Source organism: Lepidochelys olivacea (genome assembly GCF_965140295.1).
Source record: "Lepidochelys olivacea isolate rLepOli2 genome assembly, chromosome: 2".
In the NCBI taxonomy this organism is placed as follows: domain Eukaryota; kingdom Metazoa; phylum Chordata; order Testudines; family Cheloniidae; genus Lepidochelys; species Lepidochelys olivacea.
This window is the reverse complement of record NC_140412.1, coordinates 267,011,575-267,034,599: the sequence shown is the minus strand read 5'-3', so window position 1 is coordinate 267,034,599 and position 23,025 is coordinate 267,011,575. Positions and strand designations below refer to the sequence as shown.

General features: G+C 45.0%; 1 protein-coding gene across 4 annotated transcripts in view; it reads left to right on the top strand.

The window, feature by feature from the left end:
* The window catches only part of CCM2 (CCM2 scaffold protein), a 125,769-nt gene that overhangs the window by 56,825 nt on the left and 45,919 nt on the right, over window positions 1-23,025 (top strand). For 2 of the 4 annotated variants that reach the window (XM_084618987.1, XM_084618985.1), the window contains exons 2-9: window positions 2,388-2,564; window positions 3,833-3,916; window positions 4,422-4,605; window positions 6,261-6,397; window positions 8,414-8,549; window positions 9,809-9,866; window positions 10,446-10,584; window positions 12,450-12,588. In XM_084618987.1, coding sequence (XP_084475113.1) covers window positions 2,388-2,564; window positions 3,833-3,916; window positions 4,422-4,605; window positions 6,261-6,397; window positions 8,414-8,549; window positions 9,809-9,866; window positions 10,446-10,584; window positions 12,450-12,588 — 1,054 coding nt within the window. Of the gene's footprint in view, window positions 1-2,387; window positions 2,565-3,832; window positions 3,917-4,421; window positions 4,606-6,260; window positions 6,398-8,413; window positions 8,550-9,808; window positions 9,867-10,445; window positions 10,585-12,449; window positions 12,589-20,985; window positions 21,104-23,025 lie in introns of those variants that run through there. The other 2 variants (XM_084618988.1, XM_084618986.1) reach the window with 2 other exon arrangements.

The following is a 23,025-nucleotide window of genomic DNA, read 5'->3' as shown; positions in this document are numbered from 1 at the left end:
AGGAAGAAAACTAAATTTGATCATAAAAGCGTGTTGCTAACAGATGGTAGGAAGTTAAAGTGCCATCAGAGTCTGCAAAGCTATTTTGTAAAATAGCACTTCCTTACTTTGCATATCTTCTCACTGCATCTCTGAGGCAGAGCTGTTTACTTTATTGACAGAAACAACTCATTAGCCCTGCAGTGTGTTACAGCCTTGAAAGAACAAGCTGGTTTCTGTTCTGCTTTGCACATCTTCAGTGTAATTTAGGTAAGCTCTGATCACAGAGCCTCTGTTATCGTTAGTGACTTCAAAAAGCAGAAAGAACTCAGCTAGGTTGTTTTTTTCTTTCCAGACCCCAGATTGAACTTGCAGAACTACCTTCTGATATTTTCAAACCTCCGATTTCATAAGGAAACCGCTGAGAGCAGATAAATATTGAACCTCGTAATGTTAATTCTCTGATCTCATTAGGACCAATTCCTTACTGTCAATGTGAATCATAAAGTTCCATACTTCCTCATACAAATTTGAAGGGACACATTTTTTTCAATTGGATAATTACTTCTATAATAATTTTAGTGTATATATTTAGATACTTTGAAGGGGAAATGCATTAGTAATTTATCACTTTGAAGATAAGTGGTCAATCATGATAAAAAAAAATGCTGACTGATATCTAGCACTGTAAATTTATATTGTACTTTACAAATGAAAGGCAAGACCAAAAAAAAAAAAAAAACTAGGATGGGAAGGACATGGGACAACAATATAAGGTGTGAAGATTGAGAAGTTTAAAGTAGGAAGGATTCCTGGAAGAAATGGGTTAGGAGGAAAGTATGTTCTGAGTTGTCTATGACTTGCTTCAAAATGCATTAATGAAACAGTTTGGCTGTGAAAGCCAGACACTAATGAGGTTTTGGTTCTGTTTGAGAACACAACCCCTCTTTGGTTGTTCCATAAATGTTATATACCATTATATGTTACCATTTATAAAATATAAGGTTTATATTTGTCATATTGTATGTAGCTCCATTCAGAATGTTGGTATGAATGATTGACTGTGAGGTTGCCATCTGTTATTGGGAAGATAATTTCTCCCATATTTGACTCTGACAGGGTAACTGATTTGGTGGATGAGGGGAATGCAGTGGACATATATACCTGCACTTCAGGAAGGCTTTTGACATAGTCCCACATGACATTCTGATAAATAATCTGGAGAAATGCAGCCTTGACAGAACTACCATTAAATGAATACATAATTGGTTAAACAACCACAAACAAAGAGTAATTATTAATGGAATGTTGTCAGATTGGAGGGAAGTTTCAAATGGGGTTCCACAGGGATCTGTTCTGGGTTCGGTGTGGTTTAACATCTTTATTAATGACCTGGATGTAGGTATAGAGAGCATACTGATCAAGTTTGCAGATGACACAAAGCTGGGGTGGTGGTGAGGGGTTTGCCAGTACTTTGGAGGATAGAGCTAAAATTCAGAGGGGGTTCACGGTGCAATGAAGTTTGAGAACCCCTGGACTAGGTGACCCTTGCAGTCCCTTCTAACCCTGTGGTTCTGTGATTGGCAATAAAGTCTTAGATTTGATCCAGAGCTTTAAAGCCACACCGTAATTTGCAACGAGGAGCTCTTGTGGCAATAGAGACTAACAAATTTATTTGGGCATAAGCTTTCGAGGGCTAGAGCCCACTTCATGGTCTGTCTTGTATTCATTCTGCCAATGGTTACGTCCTCATCTTGTAAGAGGACTGTGGGCAGTTCAGTAAACATTTATCCTGATCCCTTTTTTTGACTGTTGTGGAGTTGATAGGTATCCCTGCACAGAACTGTAGTGGTCAGTAAGGGGTGGGAGTGGGTGGGTGTGTGTGTGTGTGTGTCTGTCTGAGGGAGAAAGAGGTGCCTCTTGTTGGATGGAAACATACTCTGCACACTTGGGAGCAGCTTTTTGCAAAAGTGGAACATAGCCTTGACATGAACCAGGCCCCTTGAGAAGTGTTCACGGTTTGATGGTGGAATTATCATGGATTTCATGCAACACTGTGAAGTCAGTGGAGTAACTATAGCTTTATGCGTAAGTAACTGAGGGCCGGAGCAAGCTATTTATTTACACAGACTAATCCCATGCAGCCCATCAGGTGAATAATGAGCCCTTTCAGGAGAGAGACAGTGGCACTAAGAGCTGCAATGCACATAATCACTGCTCAACACAGTGAAACAGAGCGCACATGTTCCACTCTTGTACTGCTCCTGAATTCTAACTCCTTTAATTGCACAGTAGTTGATTCACCTCAAACTCTCTGCCTTGCTTTTAACAAGACTCCTTCATGTGTGCATTGATGCTACATCATGCCGAACATAACCCTAACTTGCCACTCTTTCTGTTTTTGCCAGCAGCCTGGAATAGTGTCCCCTTTCAAACGTGTCTTCCTAAAAGGTGAAAAGGGTCGGGATAAAAAGGCCCAGGAAAAGGTTACGGAAAGACGACCTCTTCATACAGTATTGCTCTCCTTGCCTGATCGAGTTGAACCGGACATATTGTTGAATGACTACATTGAAAAGGAAGTCAAGGTAACTCTTTTGGGGCTGGAGGGGGAACCGTCTCTTTCATTCACCTTTAGTCTCCTCATCCTGTCCAATTCGTGGCCATGTTCAGTAAATGATTTGGTCAATTACGTTGCTGCAATGCACATTGCAGAATAGGATCCTCAGCGTCAAACTGCGTTTGCCATCCTGCCTGAATTCACTCGCGCAGCTCTCCGCGCTTTCTCTCCGCCTCTCTTCAAGGGGGAAAGATGCTCACATGTCCGTAAATTGTGGTGTTCGATGTCTCTCTCAGTGCGCATTGTAGCTCCTCAGCGATGAGTGCAGTGGGCACAGGAAACGCAAAGGAGCACAGCAGCCTCGTTCCAGTGGCTCCCCCTTCATTTTAGGGTGAAGTTCAATATTTCAAATCCCTAGGGAGACTCCTCTGGCTGACTTAATAGATTGCGTGTGCGTGTCCCTTTACGTGATCTCAGCACTCTTAATACAAGACTTTTCTCTGCAGCTCCTGCCATCTGGAACAGCCCTCTTGTGTATTTCCTCCTCATCAGCTGTCTGCTCTGACATTTCAGCTGAAAACGATCTATTTTTGGTCACTAGTTAATTCTGTAACTATATTTAACTCATGTAAAGCCTTTGGGATACAGCCTGTATGAAAGATGCTAAATAGAATATTGTATAATCTGATCATACAAAAATCTAGTTGGAAGGAAGTTGATGCTTCGCTGGAGAATGACAGCTGTCGGTAATGTTTTGCTAGATCAGTGGTTTTCAAATGGGGGTACATGAGTTCTCATTGAGGAGTATGTTAGAAAAATCCTATAATGGCAGACAACCTATTTTATTTAGTAAGACTTGGCAATCTAATCATAGGGTCATACTACACCTATCTCATGTGGGGGTACGTGGCAGACTACATTATTCGGGAAGGGTTATGGAGCCTAAAAAGTTTGAAAATCTCTGTGCTAGATTATGCTCCACTAGACTTAAATGCTCACCCTTTGACCAGGTGAAAGAGGCAGAATTTCAGCTCCTAGAAGCCAGCCATGTAAATAGCAACCACCCTGTGTAGCTTCATCAATTGTCTTCTGTCTTGAGTGGGTTTCAGGTGACTACTAAAGGTGGCATTGAGGCAACAGCCAGGCAGTATTTCTCTCCAGACCGGGCTTAAGAAGTTATTTCCAACTATGTATTTTTCTTTCAATTTACCCCAATTTCTGTGAGTACAGATGGAAGGATTTCAATGTGTAGGTTTATATATTACATGGTAATGGACCTTTTTTTTTCCTTCCCAGTATTTAGGCCAACTAACATCCATCCCAGGGTACCTGAATCCCTCCAGTCGTACTGAAATATTGCATTTAATAGACAATGCAAAGGTGGGTACCAGTCCATTCCAGTACTGTATCCCAAACCCTTGCTGAATGAACTATACAGTTGCTACTGTTCTTATTCAATATTTGCATGTAGGACCGTCGATATGGATGGTGCTGGGCAGAGAGGTTAAAGTCTTGATCCTTGTTCTGAGAAGCCTTGCAGCCCAAGAACTAGGATGCGATGTAATGCAGGGGTAGATGTAGATGACTGAAGTCACAAGAGTGGAGGGAGAAGCTTAAGCAAAGAGGGTTATTGTGGGATTGTTTGAAATGCATAGTATATATCATGTTGGTGTCTATTCTCAAAGGATCTTAGTCCTTGTGTTTTAATAGTGAAGGTGATTTGTACGTGACCAATTATCAGGAGCCCAGAAAATCTGAACTGGAGATGGGTGGTCTGTGGGTGTTCCCCTCCTCCTCGGGGAGATGTATTGCCATTGTGATCACCTGGGGATAATGAAACAGGAAATTATTCTACCTTTTTTTATGAAAGCTTTTTTGTTTGCAGAGGGCACATCAGCTCCCAGGGCAGCTGACCCAGGAACATGATGCTGTGATTAGTCTGTCTGCCTACAACGTCAAGCTGGTGTGGCGGGATGGAGAGGATATCATTCTCAGGGTCCCCATCCATGACATCGCATCGGTGTCATACATCCGTGATGACTCCTCACACCTGGTAGTGCTGAAAACAGGTAGGTTGTGGCCAGAACAGGGATTGTAATGCAGGTTTCATTTGTTCTCCGATTTTGGAGTCCAAGGGCCTGAGTCTCATTTACACTAAGTTCTTTTTACACCACTCTGGTAACGTAAAGGGACCTTAAAGTGAACATACGTCATGCTTACGCCCAATTTAAGGCTCTTAGGTCTCAGATCGGCTTAGTGAAGTGGGAACAGCCATTCATTTTCCCTGTGCATGTGAACAAGATATTTCATCAGTTTAGAAGTACCAGTAAGTTTGGATAGAACTGGTGTTTTGTTTGTTTTTTTCTTTAACGTAGGAGCATAAGGCTGGAAGGGATTTCCTGCTGTCACAGTCAACCCTGTCATATAATCCCATTCATAAACTAGTTAACTGTTTGCCTCCCACTACTCCTGTTAGAAGGCTGTTTTGAAAGGTTTCCGTTTGTATCAACTATAGCAGTGTGTCCTGCAGGTGTCACTCCCTAGAAGTGGTCACTTTGCGGATGTGGAAAATGTGCTCTATTTAGTGCACTTCAGTTAGAATCGACCTACCCATATCCCAGGTTTCATTTAGCATTAAGGAGAAATGCGCGCAATGCATGTCCATTCTGGATCTGCATGCGAGACTGCTGTAAAAGTCAGGAACTGCTCAGGAATCTCTCCGTCAGGTCTGGTTAAGACATTTAAACCTGTCTTTTGGTATAATTATTTCTGGGAGCTGTTACTTTTTCTTCCTGGTGAATCTAATGGCAGTGATTTGTTGTTTGACAGTGATAGATAATGTAGAGAATAAATTAATAACTCCACGATGAGGCTGTAACTCTACTGGTGGTTCTTGTAGCTGCCTAAACCACAACTTCACATACATGAAGTTGTCGGAACCCTTCATTGGAATAAGAGCCTCATAATTCAAACATTTTCTGTTTTGTATAGTGCATGGATGTGAGGTTGGGATCCATGCTCAACACTGGCTACTGCTGCTCCACAAGAGGAAGCTTTCTTCTTCTTGCCATTGACTGTTGCCTTCCTTCTCTGGCCGCTTTGCAGTCCCCATAGCCTGACGGAGTTGGCTCCAGGTTTAATTCACTCAACCTTCCTTGCACTCTTACAAGACACTTTACTGTAAGCGCATGATATAAAGGGGCTTAGGAAGCTGTGGAATTATTCCTCCGTTCTCACAGTGTAATGGTCCAGTTAAGCTCAGCTACAGCTGACATGAAAAATAGTCGAAGCAGCTTAGCCCATCTACCATACTTGGCTGATCCGAATTGAAATTTCTTATGAAATACAGGAATGGGTAATACAGTGGCAAAACTTGAACGGTTTACACTTTTCAACAGTCAAAATCTGATTTGCTCTGAATGGACTGAATTGCCAAACGGACAAGTTGGTTGCCAGACTCTAGAATGAGAATGGGGAACTGATCTGTGTCGCCATCTCAGACCTATTCCTAAAGATGGAGGAAATACTGGCAAATCAAAGGCTGCACGCATGAGGGGATAGTGCATTTGAAAAGTAAACTCATTCTGTCCTAAACAATGGGAATCCAATTAGGATAGCAGCTGGCCACATGCAATGCATAGGTCTGCATCAGTGAGCTAATTACTTCCATATCCCCTCTTCTCCTTTCCTCTCACTATTCATTAATCGCTTCTCTACTTCTCAGCTCAGGACCCTGGGATTTCCCCAAGCCAGAGTCTTTGTGCAGAAAGCTCCAAAGCACTTACTTCAGGATCGCTGTCCGAGAGTGGAGTGGTGCCTGTCGAAGCTTGTTGTTTGGTGGTCCTGGCTACAGAGAACAAAGTAAGACTTAATTACCTTGTAGATCAGGGGTTTCAAACATGCGGCCCGTGGAGTTATTTCCTGAGGCCCACCATAGGCGCCGACTCCACCGGCAGCCAAGCTCCCGTCCCTCCCAACCCTCCCTCCCCCGAGTGCACTGCGTCTCCACTCCTCTGCCTACCTCCAAGCGCTTCCTGCCACCAAACAGCTGTTTGGCAGCACTTAGGACTTTCCAGGAGGAGTGGGGATGTGGTATGCTCAGGGGAGGAGGTGGAGAAGAGGCAGGGCTGGGGCGGGAATTTGGGGAAGGGCTTGGAATGAGGGTGGGAAGAGGCAGGGCGGGGCCTCATGGAAGGGGTGGAGTGGGGGCGGGGCTGTGGGTAGAGTGGGGGCTTTAACTGAAGTAATTCTAAAAGTAAATGCGTGTTTTGTCATTTGAGTGAGGTGCATTATTGAGTGTTAATATTTTATTAAAACCCCTCTTCGCCTTACAGTTTTAAAAAAGTTAATACATTAACTTTTAATAGCTTGCTGTGTTACTCTTCATTTTCATTTTTGACTATACTTTTGTATTGTTGTCTGTAAAGGTTTCAGTGATGCGGCCCTCAGGCCAATGTACTAGTCCTCATGTGGCCCTTGTGGTGATTTGAGTTTGAGATCCCTGTTGTAGATCCAGATAGTCTTAATTTTGTGTCCTGATATTGTAACTTCAGTCAAGATCCTATGGAACAATAGCTCTTTGGTTTGCTTTGATGCTGCTACCTGTGAAATTGAGTAGCAGGAAGCTGATGGGCTGCATGGGATTATTCTGTGTAAATAAGTAGCTTGCTCCCGCCCTCAGTTACTTACACATAAAGCTATAGTTACTCCACGGACGTCACAGGGGTTGCTGCAGACTGCGCAGTATAACATAAGATCAGAATCCATCCCAATGTGAACCGTAAGGTGCTCCTGTAATAGCTTGAGATGGGTAAGCTTGGCACGCAAGAAAAGTAGTATACAACGTAGTTATTCAATGAATTATTAAGGCTTCATCAGTGTGTTAGGCACTGTACAAATAAGGAGATATGGTCCCCATCTCAAGCGTCACAATCTAACTCGAATGCACTAGAGAAGAGCTCTTTCTTGCGTATGCTGTCTGCTGCCCAGCTCACACTTCTGCAGTCAGGAATCTGGGAAAGCAGCTGCTTGGCTCCTGCATCCTTACAGTGCTGCTGAGCTTGCTGCTAAGGGGGTGTAATGATAAGCAGTCAGATTGTTCTCTCATAGTCTCCTCCTGCCCAGGAAAAAGAGAGGGTGAGCAACAGCCACAACATGAATCCACTACCTAAAGGGCCTCCTTTGTCTTAAACTCTGTTATTTGTACTGTTGCCAAAAGGATGCTAGTGCCTTGCAGAGGGGCACAGGTTGCTGCCCTCAAACATTTACCGTCTAAGGTGACATGTGACAGATGTGGCAAGGTAGCTGCAAACCCAGTGGGCTGAGGGGGAGAGTAGGACAAGGTAATAGAAATAAGACCATAAGGTACTTAGTCAGGGGTACCTGAATATTCAGATTTTGTTTTCAATATACCCCACATTCCTATCATCAAATGGCCTCAGGTTAGATCTGTGAAACAAAGATGATGAGTGTATCTGGGTTGCAGGAAATCTGTCAGTCTTTATGGATTGGAGACAACCATGGGGTATAAAATAAGAGAACTGGGCACACATGGCTGTGCTCACATTCGGGGGTTTCTTCTTTACCAAGCCTTTTTACTAGCATAGGTACTGAAATCCCCTGAACAGCCTCCTTGGGTCTGCAGTGTCTTGAGTAGTCAGTCCAGTGGCTGCGGTAGGAGGCACCCCCAGTTCTGGAACCATGGGGTTCTCTCTCTGTGATGTAGTGCCCTTATAAATACAGGTGATGCAGATAAATACACCTGTGCTCCCTGTGGTGCAGCTCCTTTGGGGGATGAAGAAGAGCAAGTGCTGTCTCTTTTGAAGGCATCTTGCACCGTAACCTCCCTGTCGGACCCTTCTTTCTCTCCCTCCCCAGGTAACTGCAGAGGAACTCTGCTCACTTCTCAGCCAGGTCTTCCAGATCGTTTACACGGAGTCCACAATAGACTTCTTAGATAGAGCAATATTTGATGGGGCCTCAACACCAACGCGCCATATGTCCCTACACAGTGGTATGTCAAGCACCATTTCCTTTCACCCTTAGGAAGAATCTCCGCCCCCCCTCCCCCCACACACGCGCTCTCTCTCTCTCACAACCCAGGCTTGTTCTGCCTCAGGCTCTCACCCTAACCGCAGCACTTGGTGTAGCAATACCCTTTGCTTCCCTTCCCTGTTCATGCTCCAGGTTCTATGACAGAGAAACTGGATCCAAACAGAGGCCCAGGTCTTAATAATCATAGGCCTCCCTGAGGTCCTGTCTTACCACGAAATGTATTGTGAACTGCGAGTGGGCGATGCATCTCAAATGCCACCAGCTTTGTGATAGCTGCGGCCCTGATCTAACCTTTGTGTGGAGTTGAATGGCCCAAAGAACCCTCCTCCCTAAAAAAACAAACAAATAAAAAACGAGGAGTCCTTGTGGCACCTTAGAGACTAACATTTATTTGGGCATAAGCTTTTGTGGGCTAGAACCCACTTCATCAGATGCATGGAGTGGAAAATACAGGAGCAGGTATAAATACATGAAAAGATGGGAGTTGCCTTGCCAAGCGTTGCAGGGTTTGGTTCCTGGGTTGGAGTTTTTATTGCAACGCAACACAAAAAGTGGCAATTCTTCAACAGAAAAAACTACATTACAAAAGTTATTTTTCCTCCCTTGGTATCCTGCTGTTAATTGAATTGTCTCGTTAGACTGACCTCACACTTGGTAAGGCAACTCCCATCTTTTCATGTATTTATACCTGCTCCTGTATTTTCCACTCCATGCATCTGATGAAGTGGGTTCTAGCCCACAAAAGCTTATGCCCAAATAAATGTGTTAGTCTCTAAGGTGCCACAAGGACTCCTTGTTGTTTTTGCTGATACAGACTAACACGGCTACCACTCTGAAACCTGTCTCCTCCCTGATCATCATCATAATTTGGAGTTGTCACTTTCCCATAGCTAAGGGGCAAGGAAGGCTTTAGGAGATTGAAACACGGTAGCTGTCCTGCATCTTTCCACAGATGTTCTGTATTTTGTTTCCTTTTTAATCAGTGGAGGCAGTTTATTAAAGTGGTGCTTTGCAATTCTGCATTGTACAGCTCTTGACCTCCTGCTACTGTCTTAAGTGACAGAAGACTTCCCTCACGACCCCTGTCCTGTATGTCTTATTTTTCATACTCTAGCCCTGGACGCTTAGATTGGAACTATACGTGTCCACGACCAACAGGTTAGGAAATAGGCAGCATTCGTGACTGTAAATCTCTTGACTGGATTATCTTCCTTGCAGATGACTCTTCAACAAAAGTGGACATTAAAGAATCTTACGAAACAGAAGCAAGCACTTTGTAAGTTGATAGTACTCACTGTGGAAGGGGGTGGTTTGGCTTCGATGGATGATACCTTATTTAGATAGCCATGACATCGGGTTCACAGTCTAAAAGGGGGAACTTTTACAGTACATACACTGAATGTCTTTTGGTAATTACAGCTGGAATACTGAACAGTGATATCACTGTCTATATAGCTCTCTGTCCCTGCCTGCTCAAATTCCCTTGCTTTGTAGCTACATTAGTACAGTATTCCAGAGAAGTCCATAGAATATGCTTCCCTCCCATGTAGCGGTTGAGTACAAGAGTTACGAGGCAACTCTTCCCTCTGAGCTGGCTAAATTTCGTGGCGTCCTAACACCTTATCCAAGTTTCCAGGATCCTTCCAATACAAGAAGACAGCCTCAGCTAAAATGAAAAGGAGTACTTGTGGCACCTTAGAGACTAACAAATTTATTTGAGCATAAGCTTTTGTGAGCTACATCTCACTTCATTGGATGCATAAAATGAGTTTCCCCAGGATACCCTTCCAATGTGTCTCTTTGCTAGACATTAATGGAGCTCTCAAGATGGCTCACAGATCCACTTGCATTTCAGCTCCTTTCCGGAATCCTTGGATACAGGTGGCAACTCGCCTTCTTCCTTCTCCACGCCTCAGTCTCCACATGTTAAGACGGTCAGTGAAAGCGAGCTGAGCACCACGGCAACGGAGCTGCTGCAGGACTACATGATGACGGTAGGAATGTCTGCGCTGTTTGTTCGTAGCAAAGAGTGGCCATGCGTGCAAGGTGACGGGATCTCTTTACGGTAGTGTCAGCCAGGCCAGCATTCTTGGGAATGCAGCTATGCCCTTAGCGTGAAGTCAGAACCCCATGGCAAGCTCTGACCGCGGGTCAGAAACACAGCACCGGTCCTATAAATGACCTTGGTTTGTTTTCTCTCATACAACACTGCTTCATGGTCACTTAGGAACTGTAGGGATTCGGGTCAGATGCCATCAAGCTAATTTCCACTTGGAGCCTAAATGGGGTTTGAACATAAGCGGGCTCTGGAGGTAAATGGTTTGAGCACAGTTTCCCCGGGGCTACTCCCTCCCTCCTTCTAGCAAAGGCTCTCGTGAATGGGAACAGTCTTAAATAAAAATTCTCTGATTCCTGTGACGCACAATGCTTAAGTGGTGATGCTGCCAGAATGGGTAGGACCTTAGAGCATGCTATTAAATTGACATTTGGAACACTATTGTAAGAGCAATCACTGAAGTTGGTCCCTGAATTAGTAGGGTTAGGAATAACCTAAGAAGGATTTAAACAAAGCGTATTAATCGGTTGCCTCCTTTCTGAGAGTCCCTGTGTGAGCAGTGGGGTTTTTCCCCTACAAACTAGGTACAGTTTGCAAAATATGAATCGCTGTTGCTGTTAGGACCTGTACACAGCAGGAGACTGACACTCGGAGCGCAGCTCCTGGCTGCGGTTGCCTGTGGTATTGCTCTCTGGCTGAGTCCTCTGGAGTGCATCTGGCTGTCGCCATGGCCTGCCGCTGCCTCCTCCTTTCTGGGGGATACACTGAGCAGTCCTGAGTGGAACCTGTAGGAGAACACTGCTGCCAGCCAGAGGACTTTGATGTTTGTTTGGGAAGGTGGGTGCACGAGAGCTGTTTCTGCTGGGTTTTGGTGAAGTCAGAGGGATATTGGTGGCTTTGCAAAGACAGATGGGCAAAGTCTCAAGACCCCCACCCTGCTACTTGGGCCTCAGCTCCTGTTTCTTAAACACCCACTTATAGTCAGCCTAAACACTCATTAGCTTGAGCTCATAAGAATGGCCAGACTGGGTCAAACTAAAGGTCTATCAAGCCCAGTAACCTGTCCTCTGAGAGTGGCCAATGGCAGGTGCCCCAAAGGGAATGAAGAGACAGGTTATCATAAAGTGATCCATGCCCTGTCACCCAATCCCAGCTTCTGGCAAACAGAGGCTAGGGACATCATTCCCGCCCATCCTGGCTAATAGCCATTGTTGGACCTATCTAGCTCCCTTTTGAACCCCGTTATAGTATTGGCCTTCACAACACCCTCTGGCAAGGAGTTTGAGAGGTTGACAGTGCATGGCATGAAAAAATACTTTCCTGTGTTTGTGTTAAACCTGTTTCCTATTAATTTCATTTGGTGGCCCCTTGTTCTTGTATTATCAAAAGGAGTAAATAAGACTTCCTTATTTACTTTCTCTATACCACTCGTGATTTTATAGACTTCTATCATATCCCCCCTTAGTCGCCTCTTTTCCAAGCTGAAAAGTCCCAGTCTCATTAATCTCCCATTTTAGGGAGCTCCATATGAGGAAACAGCATTTCTAGGTTAACCCGTGCCACTAGGGGGTGGATTTCTTACAATATTGTCTCCCTTTGCCAACGAGGACATGGGCTATGTCATTAATGTGATTAAACAGTCAGTTTATGTTTGGGGAGTGTCAGTCCCTGCTTTGTCCACCACTAAGTGACCCTTACTTGCTGTATTTAACAGAGCCCATTGAATGTTTTGTTCCTCACAAGCCATGGCTTCTCCACTATTAGAAATAAGGTTGAATCATGCCTTGTGCTTCTTCTCCTTAGCTAAGAACCAAACTCTCTTCCCAAGAGATCCAGCAGTTTGCAATGCTCCTGCACGAATATCGCAATGGGGCTTCAATACACGAATTCTGCATCAACCTGAGACAACTCTATGGGGACAGTAGGAAATTCCTGTTACTAGGTAAGTTTCAGCTGAGATGGAGTAACATAAAGATTACAGACCTGGGAGGGAGAAGAAAGATGGCCTGTGGGGATCAGACTCTCATCCTGAGCCCCTTGAGGCAAGTTGCTTCTGGGGTTGCTGTCAAGTCCAAGGGAATCATGCGCAGGCCTTTTCAGAAGTATGATCTGATGCAGGATCCTGGGGGCAGCGGAGGAGTCTGGAAGATACAACCTTCCTTCCCCTCCCAAGACTTGGGTTTGATATGCTAGACTACTACAGTAAAGCTGCAAATGCTTTGTGGTTCTTGCTCACTTTGGTTTAGTAATGTTCACTGACATCAGTAGTCTTCAAAGTTCAATGTGAACTTGTCTTTCTCTTGCTTTCCCCATTGATCAGAAGTGCAATGGGAGAAGTCTGTAGCCAGCTGGTGATGATCCTATGCTGTACACGCTGGCCCCCAGCAGTTCAGTGAAAAAGTGGTGATCAAGCTTAGTTCCTCCTGCTCCAAAGTACAGGTTTCTACCATGTGAACTATGGGTGGGATGTTTTGCTGGTAGCAGTACAGGGTCTATGACACACATTTGAACAGTTCTGATGTGATTCTGTTGAGGGCTGTGGGGCCACATGCAGATCAGCCTGTCCCTATTAAAATGATGCCTTGGGAATGGATCCAGAGCAATGTTTCTGTGAAACATTTTTAAAATTCCTTCAGAAAGCTGGTTTACATTCAGATGTCCCCTTGCATTGTCTTCAACCGAAACACTGCACCATTGTTCACCGGACAGTGAACGGACTACTTAATTTTCATTATTCAAGCTAAAAGAAATGCAGACATAAATGATGAGTAGCAAACTGCATTGTCAAAATTATTTGAATTTTAATAATCCAAGCGTGGTGTTAATCAGACATTTAGTCCTGCCTCAGCTGCTGTAGACTGCCTTAGCATAATTAAAATCGGTAGAGTAAGGCTCCAGCGACATCAGCTGGAGATCCGACTTCTTGTTTTTTAAAAAATGTGTGTTTTAACCTGACGGAGCCATTGGAGACCGTCTGGGCCATGTCATGCCCTTGTCACCTTAGTGTGCGTCGTTTTCATTAATGTCTGTGTAGCTCTAGGAATAACGTTGGTTCTGCTAATGAATAAACAGAGGAAGTAAAAGAGCATAACTTCCCTTCCGTTGATCCAACAGAAATAGCATCTAAAAATGTCTTGGTAATGTGAAGTCGATATATTTTTAAAGCTAGATATTTAGAATCCAAGGACTTTGCCCTCCCTCTGTGTTGGTCTACGCCTTTAAGTCAATCTGGAAACTGAAGCTGGTGCAGAGCTCAGCAGCAGCCATGTGTCTTGGAGAGCCTATGACACCAGTGCTCTGGGACCCACACTGGCTGCCTGCCAAGTTCCAGGTGGAGGTTGCTGGGGAAAGAGTTTTTGACCCATAAAGCCTTGAGCAAGCTGGGTCCTGCTTGTCTGAGACATCGCCTCTCCCCGTGTGATACTGTCCCAGTTCCAGTCAGTGGAGGTGCAGGAGTGGGAGCCCCTCAGTATACAAGCAACAGCTGCTGGCAGAGAGTTGTGTGAGGGGCAGTCAATACAGGAAGTCAGGCTAGATGATCCAGCAGTGCCTTCTGGCTTTAAACTCTATGTAGCTGAATGCTCTCTTTTTCAAGTGCTGGTCCCTACACACATTCCATGGTGAGTACACATTTGCTCCATGCACCTGAGGCTGGAGAATTTTGAAAGCAGTGTCCTTTGGTCTGCACATTACACCCTGGCTCACCTCATGCCTCTGAGTGAGGAGGTAAAGGGCAAGGTGGACTTGACCACCTCTCCTCCAGTTCCTTCTCAATGCTACTTGGCCCAGGTTGTAACCTCCAGTGTCCCAAGCTTCAGCTTTCTCCTTTACCTGAATATAGTTAATATTGGTAAATAGTTTTTATAATTCTAGAGCTTTACGTTTTTTATGTGATAGTGTTAGGAGTTTATAGATAGATAATTCCCCCAGCCGGTACCCTGTGTGTGGACTGAACTATGCCCAGGACCCCAGGCTTCAAAATTGGTGCTTCCTGCCTGGTCAATGACGACCACCACCGCTGCTTGTACTGCCTTGGGGAAGCCACATCGCAGCGAGGTGCGGTGTCTGCCATTCGTTCCCCAGCCATACACGGGAAGGGCAGGAAGTTTACCTTAGGAAGCACATAATGGAAAAGGCCATGAGGCCACAATCTGACTCAGACTGGGGGACCCCCCTATACATTGGCCTAACTCAGCAAGGAGCGCGCCTGGGGAGTCTGCCCCACAGATCCCTCGGTAGGGTCTTGTCAGGAGACCAGGGAGCATTCTCATAAGCTTCTGGTACCACTTCCCTCAAACCCCAGGATCCACCAATGAAGACCGATCACCGAGAGCTTCGGTTAGCCATGGTTCTGTCTTTGTCTTCAACAGCAGTGACACATACTGTCTCTACTGCGGCTCTGGCCTATCTGGGCACATCAAAGATATATACCCCCTGAAGCTGCAGATATTTCTCTCATTCTAGACAATATTCTTTCCCTAAATACAGCTGGTTTGTCTCTCAGCTCCTTACAGGTCCACTTGGCAGCAGTAAGTGCACACCATCCACCTTCGCAGGGCTACTCGAGCTTCGCGAACCCACTCACCTGCAGATTCGGGAAAGGCCTAGTCAGAACCTTTCCGCCTGGACAAAAAAGTCTATTCCTCAGTGGGGCTTGAACCTTGTTCTCTGAGTACTCACTAAGCCTCCATTTGAATCATTAGCTTCTTGATCCATGTCTCCCCTATCCATGAAGGTTGCATTGCTGGTAGCCATCACCTCACCCAGGAGGGTTGGTGAGCTTGGAGTACTGATGGCAGATCCTCCTTACACTATATTCCATAAGGACAAAGTTTCATCACTGTGGGGGTGAATTTAGGGTGTACATATAGTCTCAAGAGTTTCGCCTGAACCAGTCTATCCACTTACCTGTGTTCTTCCCAAAATCACACGCGTCTTCTGAACAGAGGAGGCTCCGTTCCCCTGACGTTCAGGGAGTCTTAAACTTTTACTTGTAGAGAACAAAACCAATCAGGAAGTCTCCTAGACAATTTGTTGCTGTGGTGGAAAGGTTCAGGGGTCAGGCTATAGACTCTCAAAGAACCTTAAAGTGGATCTCCAGCTGCATCTTACTCTATCAGTTGTCTAATCTTCCCCCTCCTCTTGGGGTAAGAGTTCATTCCACAAGAGCGCAAGCAACATCTTGGCATCGTTTCAACAGTTGCATTTACTTGATATCTGCAAGGCAGCTGTGTGGTGCTCAGTCCAGACATTGGTGAGACACTATGCCTTGGCACACAACTCCTCTGCATCTTTTGGAGTGGTAGTCCTTCATTCAGGTCTGCCATCTACTACTTCGCACCTTCTGCCAATTGAGTGCTGCTTTTTCATCACTCACAATGGAATACACATAAGGACCAGCACTTGAAAAAGAGAAAGTTACTTACTCACAGACTTTAAGGCCAGAAGGGATCATCGTGATCATCTAGTTTGACCTCTTGCACATTGCAGGCACAGAACCTCACCCACACCTGTAATAGACCCCTAACCTCTGGCTGAGTTACTGAAGTCCTCAGATCATGGTTTAAAGACTTCAAGTGACAGAGAATTCACCATTTAAACTAGTTGAAACCTGCAATTGACCTTAGCTTACCTTATGGTAACTGGAAGTTCTTGAGATGTGTGGTCCCTGTGTGTATTCCACTACCTGCCCTGCTTCCCCTCTGTTTTGGATCTTCTCTGATTCATGGTAAAGAAGGAACTGGGGAGGCAGTCAGTCCACTCTGCCCTGTATCTCCTTGGTCAGAGTCTTGAGGTGAGCCAGGGCACGTATGTGAACCAATGGATGCTGCTTTCAAAATCCTCCAGGTCTGGGCACATGCGTACTCAATGGAATACAGATTGGAACCACACATTTTGAAGAACCCCCAGTTACTATAAGGTAAGTAACTTTCTCTTCCCCCAACATCTGACATAGCCTTAATTTGTAGATTCTGCAAGGCCCATCTCTTTGCCCAGCTTTTGGGTTTGGAAGGGCATAAAAGGACTGGTGTTTGGGTCTCTAGTCCATCTCTGGGTAGCTATGTTCTGGGTCTGAGATGAGGAGCAGCTGTTGGTTCAATGTATTATGTGACTGTGTTTTTTAACCCTATGCAATGACCTTTATCCTAGGCTCCAGGGAACTTTAGAGCCCAAGGACCTTTTGAGGATCTGGGCCTATGGGCATTATAAATAAAAACAAATACATTTAAAATGGGTCAGATGTGGAGGATAAATTTACAGGAATGCAATGCTTAGTATACTCAAGAAAGAGCGGTGTGACATTTGTTCTCTTTTGCTGGGTTCCAACCTCAATTTCAAGTGGCTTCTGTTACCTTTTGTTCTTACTGTGCCCGGAAGTGAAGTCAATTAGAAAAATTAATGGTTTGACTCCTAATCCCCAGCACCTCTTGCCTGTTTAATCAATGTCTGCAACTCATTTGCATTTAAGTTGGATGTTAGCAAACCTATTGGCTGGAGAAAGTCCTTGTCCTTTAAAACGTTGGGAGTGATTTGATATTGTTTGGACAGCATCATTGAAGGCCAGATCCTGCTTGCCGTTACTATCCGAGTACTCCTGTGGTCTGTGAGTGTTAGAAAACATTTTCTAGTGCAAACAAGGAGTTGGAAAGAACAGTTTGGCGCCATAAAAATATGCTGACAAGACACACAGCTACCACCAGCTGCATACTTAGATCACTGAAGACTGTTCCTTCACCATAGCCTTTACTAGATACCCCATCGTTATGTGGCTAAGCTCTCTTTAGTTTTGTGTTTTTGTGTATGTTTTAGGAGTGAAATTAGAGGTCATAAAAAGTGTCTGATAGACCAAACCACAGAACCGGTACAGCACAGGAAGTGGCAGCTTCCCTCATGCTGCCTACCAAAGTGCCTCCATTCTGATCTCTAGAGACGGGGCAGTTCAGTCTCCAAAAGCCATTTTAACCTTTGGCTTCTCTGAAACCTGTCCTGCAAGAGGATGAAGGGAGGCCACTGGTGGTGTTTATGATATGGATGCCCATTTTCTGGACTGACACCCCTCACGCAGCCCACTGAACAGCCCTGGATGGTAATGACTTAAGCTGCCACTGATCTAGGTCATAGTCAAATTGGTGAAATGCTCTATAGCTCATTACCAGTCCAGTCCCCCGTGGCAGATATTCAACTGGAGATCTGTCTTTGTTTTCAAAGTCTGTCTTTTCTTTGCACCAAAAAAATGGCAAGAATTACTCTATCCACATGATTACAAATGACTAGAGCTGTTATGAATACCTAGCACCAATGAAAATGGAAGTGGGTGGGGACTGGCAGGCCACTATATATTCCACTCAGTTCCTTGAATGTTGCATAAAGATTCCTGAGGAGTTCCAGACAGTCTAGGAGCATATTGCCAGAGGTGGTCTGTGGGTTGGTTCAAAATAGCCCAGCTGCTGAAGAGGGTATAATATCCCCTTATGGGTTAATGAATATCAGTGGGACTAAAATGAGAATGGACTGCAGGACTGAGCCCTGTGTTGAAAATGTAATGATCAATCTACCTGAGGTACTTGTATGGCCTGCATGACCATCGTGTCTGGGCCTTGTAATGTTTAACATACTTACCCTCACATCCCTCTGTGAGGCAGGGCAGTGCTACTACCCCCTGTTGTTCAGGCGGGGAACTGAGAACAGAGATGCTAAAGGCCAGATCCTCACTGGTATTTAGGCCTCTGACTCATGTTTAAATCAATGGGAGTTTGGCACCTAAATACCTTTGAGGATCTGGGCCTAAGTGGCTTGCCCACAGTCATTGAAGAAGTCTGTGTCAGAGCAGGGAATAGAACCTACATCACCAAAGCCCTAGGCTACTGCCCCGCCCACTGGATCATCCTTCCTATGGTATGACAGCAGGGTTGGGGGGGAAGAGCCTTGCAACAAGGTACAACACCAGTAGGATTGGAACTCAACAGGCCTGCTGCTGTACCCATTGACTTCAAAAGGATCAGGCCTGGGCTCTTTTGCTCAGAGCTAGGAGGCAGGACCTTTATCTGCTCTGTTAAACAGACTTAGTTTAAATGAACCCTTCAGCGTCAGAAGGTTCTAATCCCTACATCTAATTACTGTTAGAGGGCTTTCCCTTCACCCTCTCCCCTGGTTCTCCTCACACAGACAGAAAGATAAGGAGTTGAGGCAGTCTTCAAGTGTGTGCTCATATATTACATTCCCACCATGCCCAGTAACACTCTAGCTGTATCCCTTATCTTTTCCCATTGTACTCAAAGCCCCATCTGGTTGTGGGAAATGCAACACACCGTCTTTGTTCATTGTTCTTCACACTTATTAGTATAAGATACAAGAGTATCAAAACGTCAAACCCAAAATTCTATCTCAGGCTGGCAAACAAGCCTATATACTAATACTTACAAAGAAGTGCTTTAAAGAATAATTAACAATCAGACAGGAAGCTGCCACCCTGCCATTTGAACAATGCACCATTGGACTCTGCTCCCACTGAACACTGGGACTTGTAAGGAAAGTTCTGTTTTTAGAACGAGTTTAATTTTACCTGGATTAAACGAGCTATTAAAAGAGAAACAACCCACATTCCTAACATATAGCATAGCACCTCTGAAAGTCTTGATTTCCATTGCTTTAAAATGACATCTGTGGCCTCAGTCTTGCAGGCAGAGATGCTTTGGCTCCTGGTGGGAAGCCTGTCGCTTTATTGTAGTCCCACTGCAAGACCACAGCCCCACTCATGGAATAGGGAAGTGAATGGTGACATATGTTCCTAGAAGCAGCTCTGAACCTTTTCCTCGATGTGCTTTAATCTGCATGTTGATGCTGTTAACGTATTAAGATCTGTAAAGCTGCACAATGTGTCTCAGTGCTGAGCAATCCTTTGGGCTTTTGGGCTTTATCTCCACTCTTTGTGTTCCTTCCACATCCATGGGAATGCACATGTGTTCTCCTGGCCACCAAAGGGAGCCCATGTTGTCTCCTGTGTGCAATGCTGCCTCACTGAGAACTACAAGGAAAACATTAATAGTTTGGGAGACGGGCACGTATTCCGTGGCAGTGCATGCCAAGGCTGATGCAAAAACCATCCGGAAATCAGACCGCTCTACTGCGTGTTGCTGCTCTGCCAAAGTGAAGAAGAACAAAAAGCTGCCTACGGTTTGGATATAATTAGCTCCATAAATTAGATATTTATTAAAGATAGTTGAATAATAATTGATTATGTTAATAGATGGAAGTAAGGTAGTTAAACCCTAAGCCTAACAAAGTGTTAAGGAGGAGATATTTTAGGTGAAGCCCTACCGTGTCGTGCCATATACCTGCTGCTATGGTGAGAAATGAGATATATTAGAATTGGACAAAGTGCAAAGAAGGGCAACAAAAATGATTTTAGGGGTATGGAACAGCTTCCATCGGAGGAGAGATTAATAAGACTGGGACTGTTCAGCTTAGAAAAGAGACGGGGGGGGTGTGTGGATATATCACATCACAACTAGCGTGGAAAAGCGAATAGGGAAGTGTTATTTATCCCTTCAGGTAATACAAGAACGAAAGGTCACCCAATGAAATTAATGGGCAGCAGGTTGAAAACAAACAAAAGGAAGTACGTCACACAATGCACAGTCAACCTGTGGAACTCGTTGTCAGAGAATGTTGTGTACAAATGGGTTGAAAACAGAATTAGATAAGTTCATGGCAGATGGGTCCATCGGTGGCTATTAGCATGGCCAGGGATGTAACCCCATGCTCTGAATGTCCCTAAATCTCTGACTGCCAGAGGTTGGGACTGGATGACAGGGGATGGATCACTCGATAATTGCCTGTTCTGTTCATCCCCTCTGAAGCTTCTGATACTGGCCACTGTCAGAAGACAGGATACCGGGCTAGGTGGCCCATTGGTGTGTCCCAGTATGGCTCTTCTTATGTTCTTAATTCTTCATGAGAAGTTTGGGTATGATTCTTGATCCTAGCCTTGACAGTCAGATTCTACCAAAAGGATCAATGCAGGATCATTAATAGATTCCAAGGCCAGAAGGGATCACTGTCATCATCTAGTCTGACGTTCTGTAGAACACAGGCCAGAGAACTTCCCCACAATAATTCCTAGAGCAGAGCTTTTAGAAATACATCCAGTCTGATCAGTGATGGTGAATCTACCATGACCTTTGGTAAAATGTTCCAATGGTTAATTACTCTTGCCGTGAAAAACTTATGCTTTATTTCTGGTGTGAATTTGACTAGCTTCAGTTTCCAGCCATTGGACTGTTATAACTTTCTCTGCTAGATTGAAGAGCCTATTATTAAATATTTGTTCCCCATGTAGATACTTACAGACTGTGATCAAGTCACCGCTCAACCTTCTCCTTGTGAAGCTAAATAGCTTGAGCTCTTTGAGTCTAACACTATAAGGCAAGTTTTCCAATCCTTTAATCATTCCCGTGTCTCTTCTCTGACCCCTCGCCAATTTATCAACATCCTTCTTGAATTGTGGACACCAGATCTGGACACTGTGTTCCAGCCGCAGTCGCGCCAGTGCCAAATACAGAGGTAGAATAACATCTCTGCTCCTAACCATAATCATCTAAAATGTGAAATCTCTTCCCTGTGAATAGTCTTCAGAAGCACGAACAGCCACTGAGGCTGCCAGAGCTGTTTGCTTTTAACTGTAAATTGCAGTTTTTTGGAGGGGTTAGGGAGGCTGCATGTGATGAGTAGGTCTGTCTCCCTCCTCCCACTGTTCTCTGTGTAACCTGCCAGATTCCCCTCCAACAGTGAGAGACCAAACTCAGAGAGACCTGTAATCATTCCACAGGATCCACAAGTAGTCTTGCAAATTACAGAGATGCCTTAAGGACCTGAGTGTGCCCCTTGGGAGGTTTGCTGCAGGATCGTGACCCTGAGGTGAACAAAATGGGGTTTCTACTGCCAGGACCCAGGAGTTCATCAATATGTTCCTCCTTGCAAGATTTGCTTTCACCAGTGCCTACAGCAGAGCATTCCCCACACTGATCAGGCTGTTGGTGATGCTGTTAACTCTTGTCCATAAAATAAACAACCCCAAACTCTGGTCCTGGCTGGGGAAACTGCTTTGGAAATAGTCTTAAAATGCATGGACCTGGTTCAGTGCTGACTTCTACCCCATTGCAGCTCCGCTGGAGCCACTGGGACTGCCTCTGAATCAGTGATGAATTGGGCTGTTGGACTCGTGATTTGGGGGATCTTGGCTTTCTGTATCCTCTTTTAAACAGCCTTTTGGTTCCTGTTTGTCTCAGGACCTCTAGCTGTGGTTGTAGAAGTGCTTTTAGGATGGAGTCATGGTTGGACTCAATCCTGAACCCTGTCAAAGGGTGGGACCTTCTTTTATATAGAAGGAATATATTGCCATGAGCTCATGTTGGAAGACCCACCAAAAAATCAACTGTGATGGAGAGGCTGCATGGCAGTCACAAACCATTGATTTTTGCTTTAAAACAATTAAGATGCCCCTGAATGAGCCTACAGCATGTAACTTCATGATCTCATTAGTTTACAGTGTTGGTCCCAGGATATTAGACAGACCTGGTTGGTGGGGTAATATCTTTTTATCGGACCAACTTCTGTCTCTTTCACCAACAGAAGTCGGTCCAGTAAAAGATACCACCCCGCTCACCTTGTCTGTCAACTCTCCTTAGCGTTCTCCTCCTCCCTCCTGTGTCTCGCATTTATTTGCTTGTGTCCGGTTTCAAACTAGATTGTAAGCTCTTTGGGGAGGGCACTCTACAGTCTCAACAATAAACAGGGGTATGCTGTTAAGCGTTCTTCAGCTGGCAAGGGGTCAGAGCTGCTCCCTTTTGGACTGGATACCCCAAATCCTGGAGGTCAGGCTGGGAGAGATGGTTAACAGCTCCCTGGGGGCAAAGGTGGAAGTAATGGGTGCTGGAGTACCTCTCTCTGAACCTGCTGGAGATAGCAGCACTGAAAGGGGAGCCTTCTCCTGCAGACTGTGCCTGGGGAACGGAAGAGCGTGAGCTTGGGGGCACATTGTCTCATAGATAGAGCAGTTGCTCTTGACTTTTTTTTCACTCCGTAGTTCTCTACATTCCTCTGGTCCCTTGAGTCTGAGGATCTCCTTGTGCTTTACGAACATGAGCTAATTAAGTGTCGCCGCCTGTTTTGTGAAGTAAGGCAGCGATGGGGAAGCTGTAGCGCAGGAGGTGATGTGACACCGTCACACACAGTCACTAGCAGTTTGGGTGACTTGAGTTTTAGTTAAAACACAAAACTCTGCTACTTGAGCCTCAGCTATTGGGGGAGAGGAGACGGGATGAGTTGAGTTGCTGCATCTTGACTTTCATGGTGTCCTACAACCAAACCCTGAAGCCTT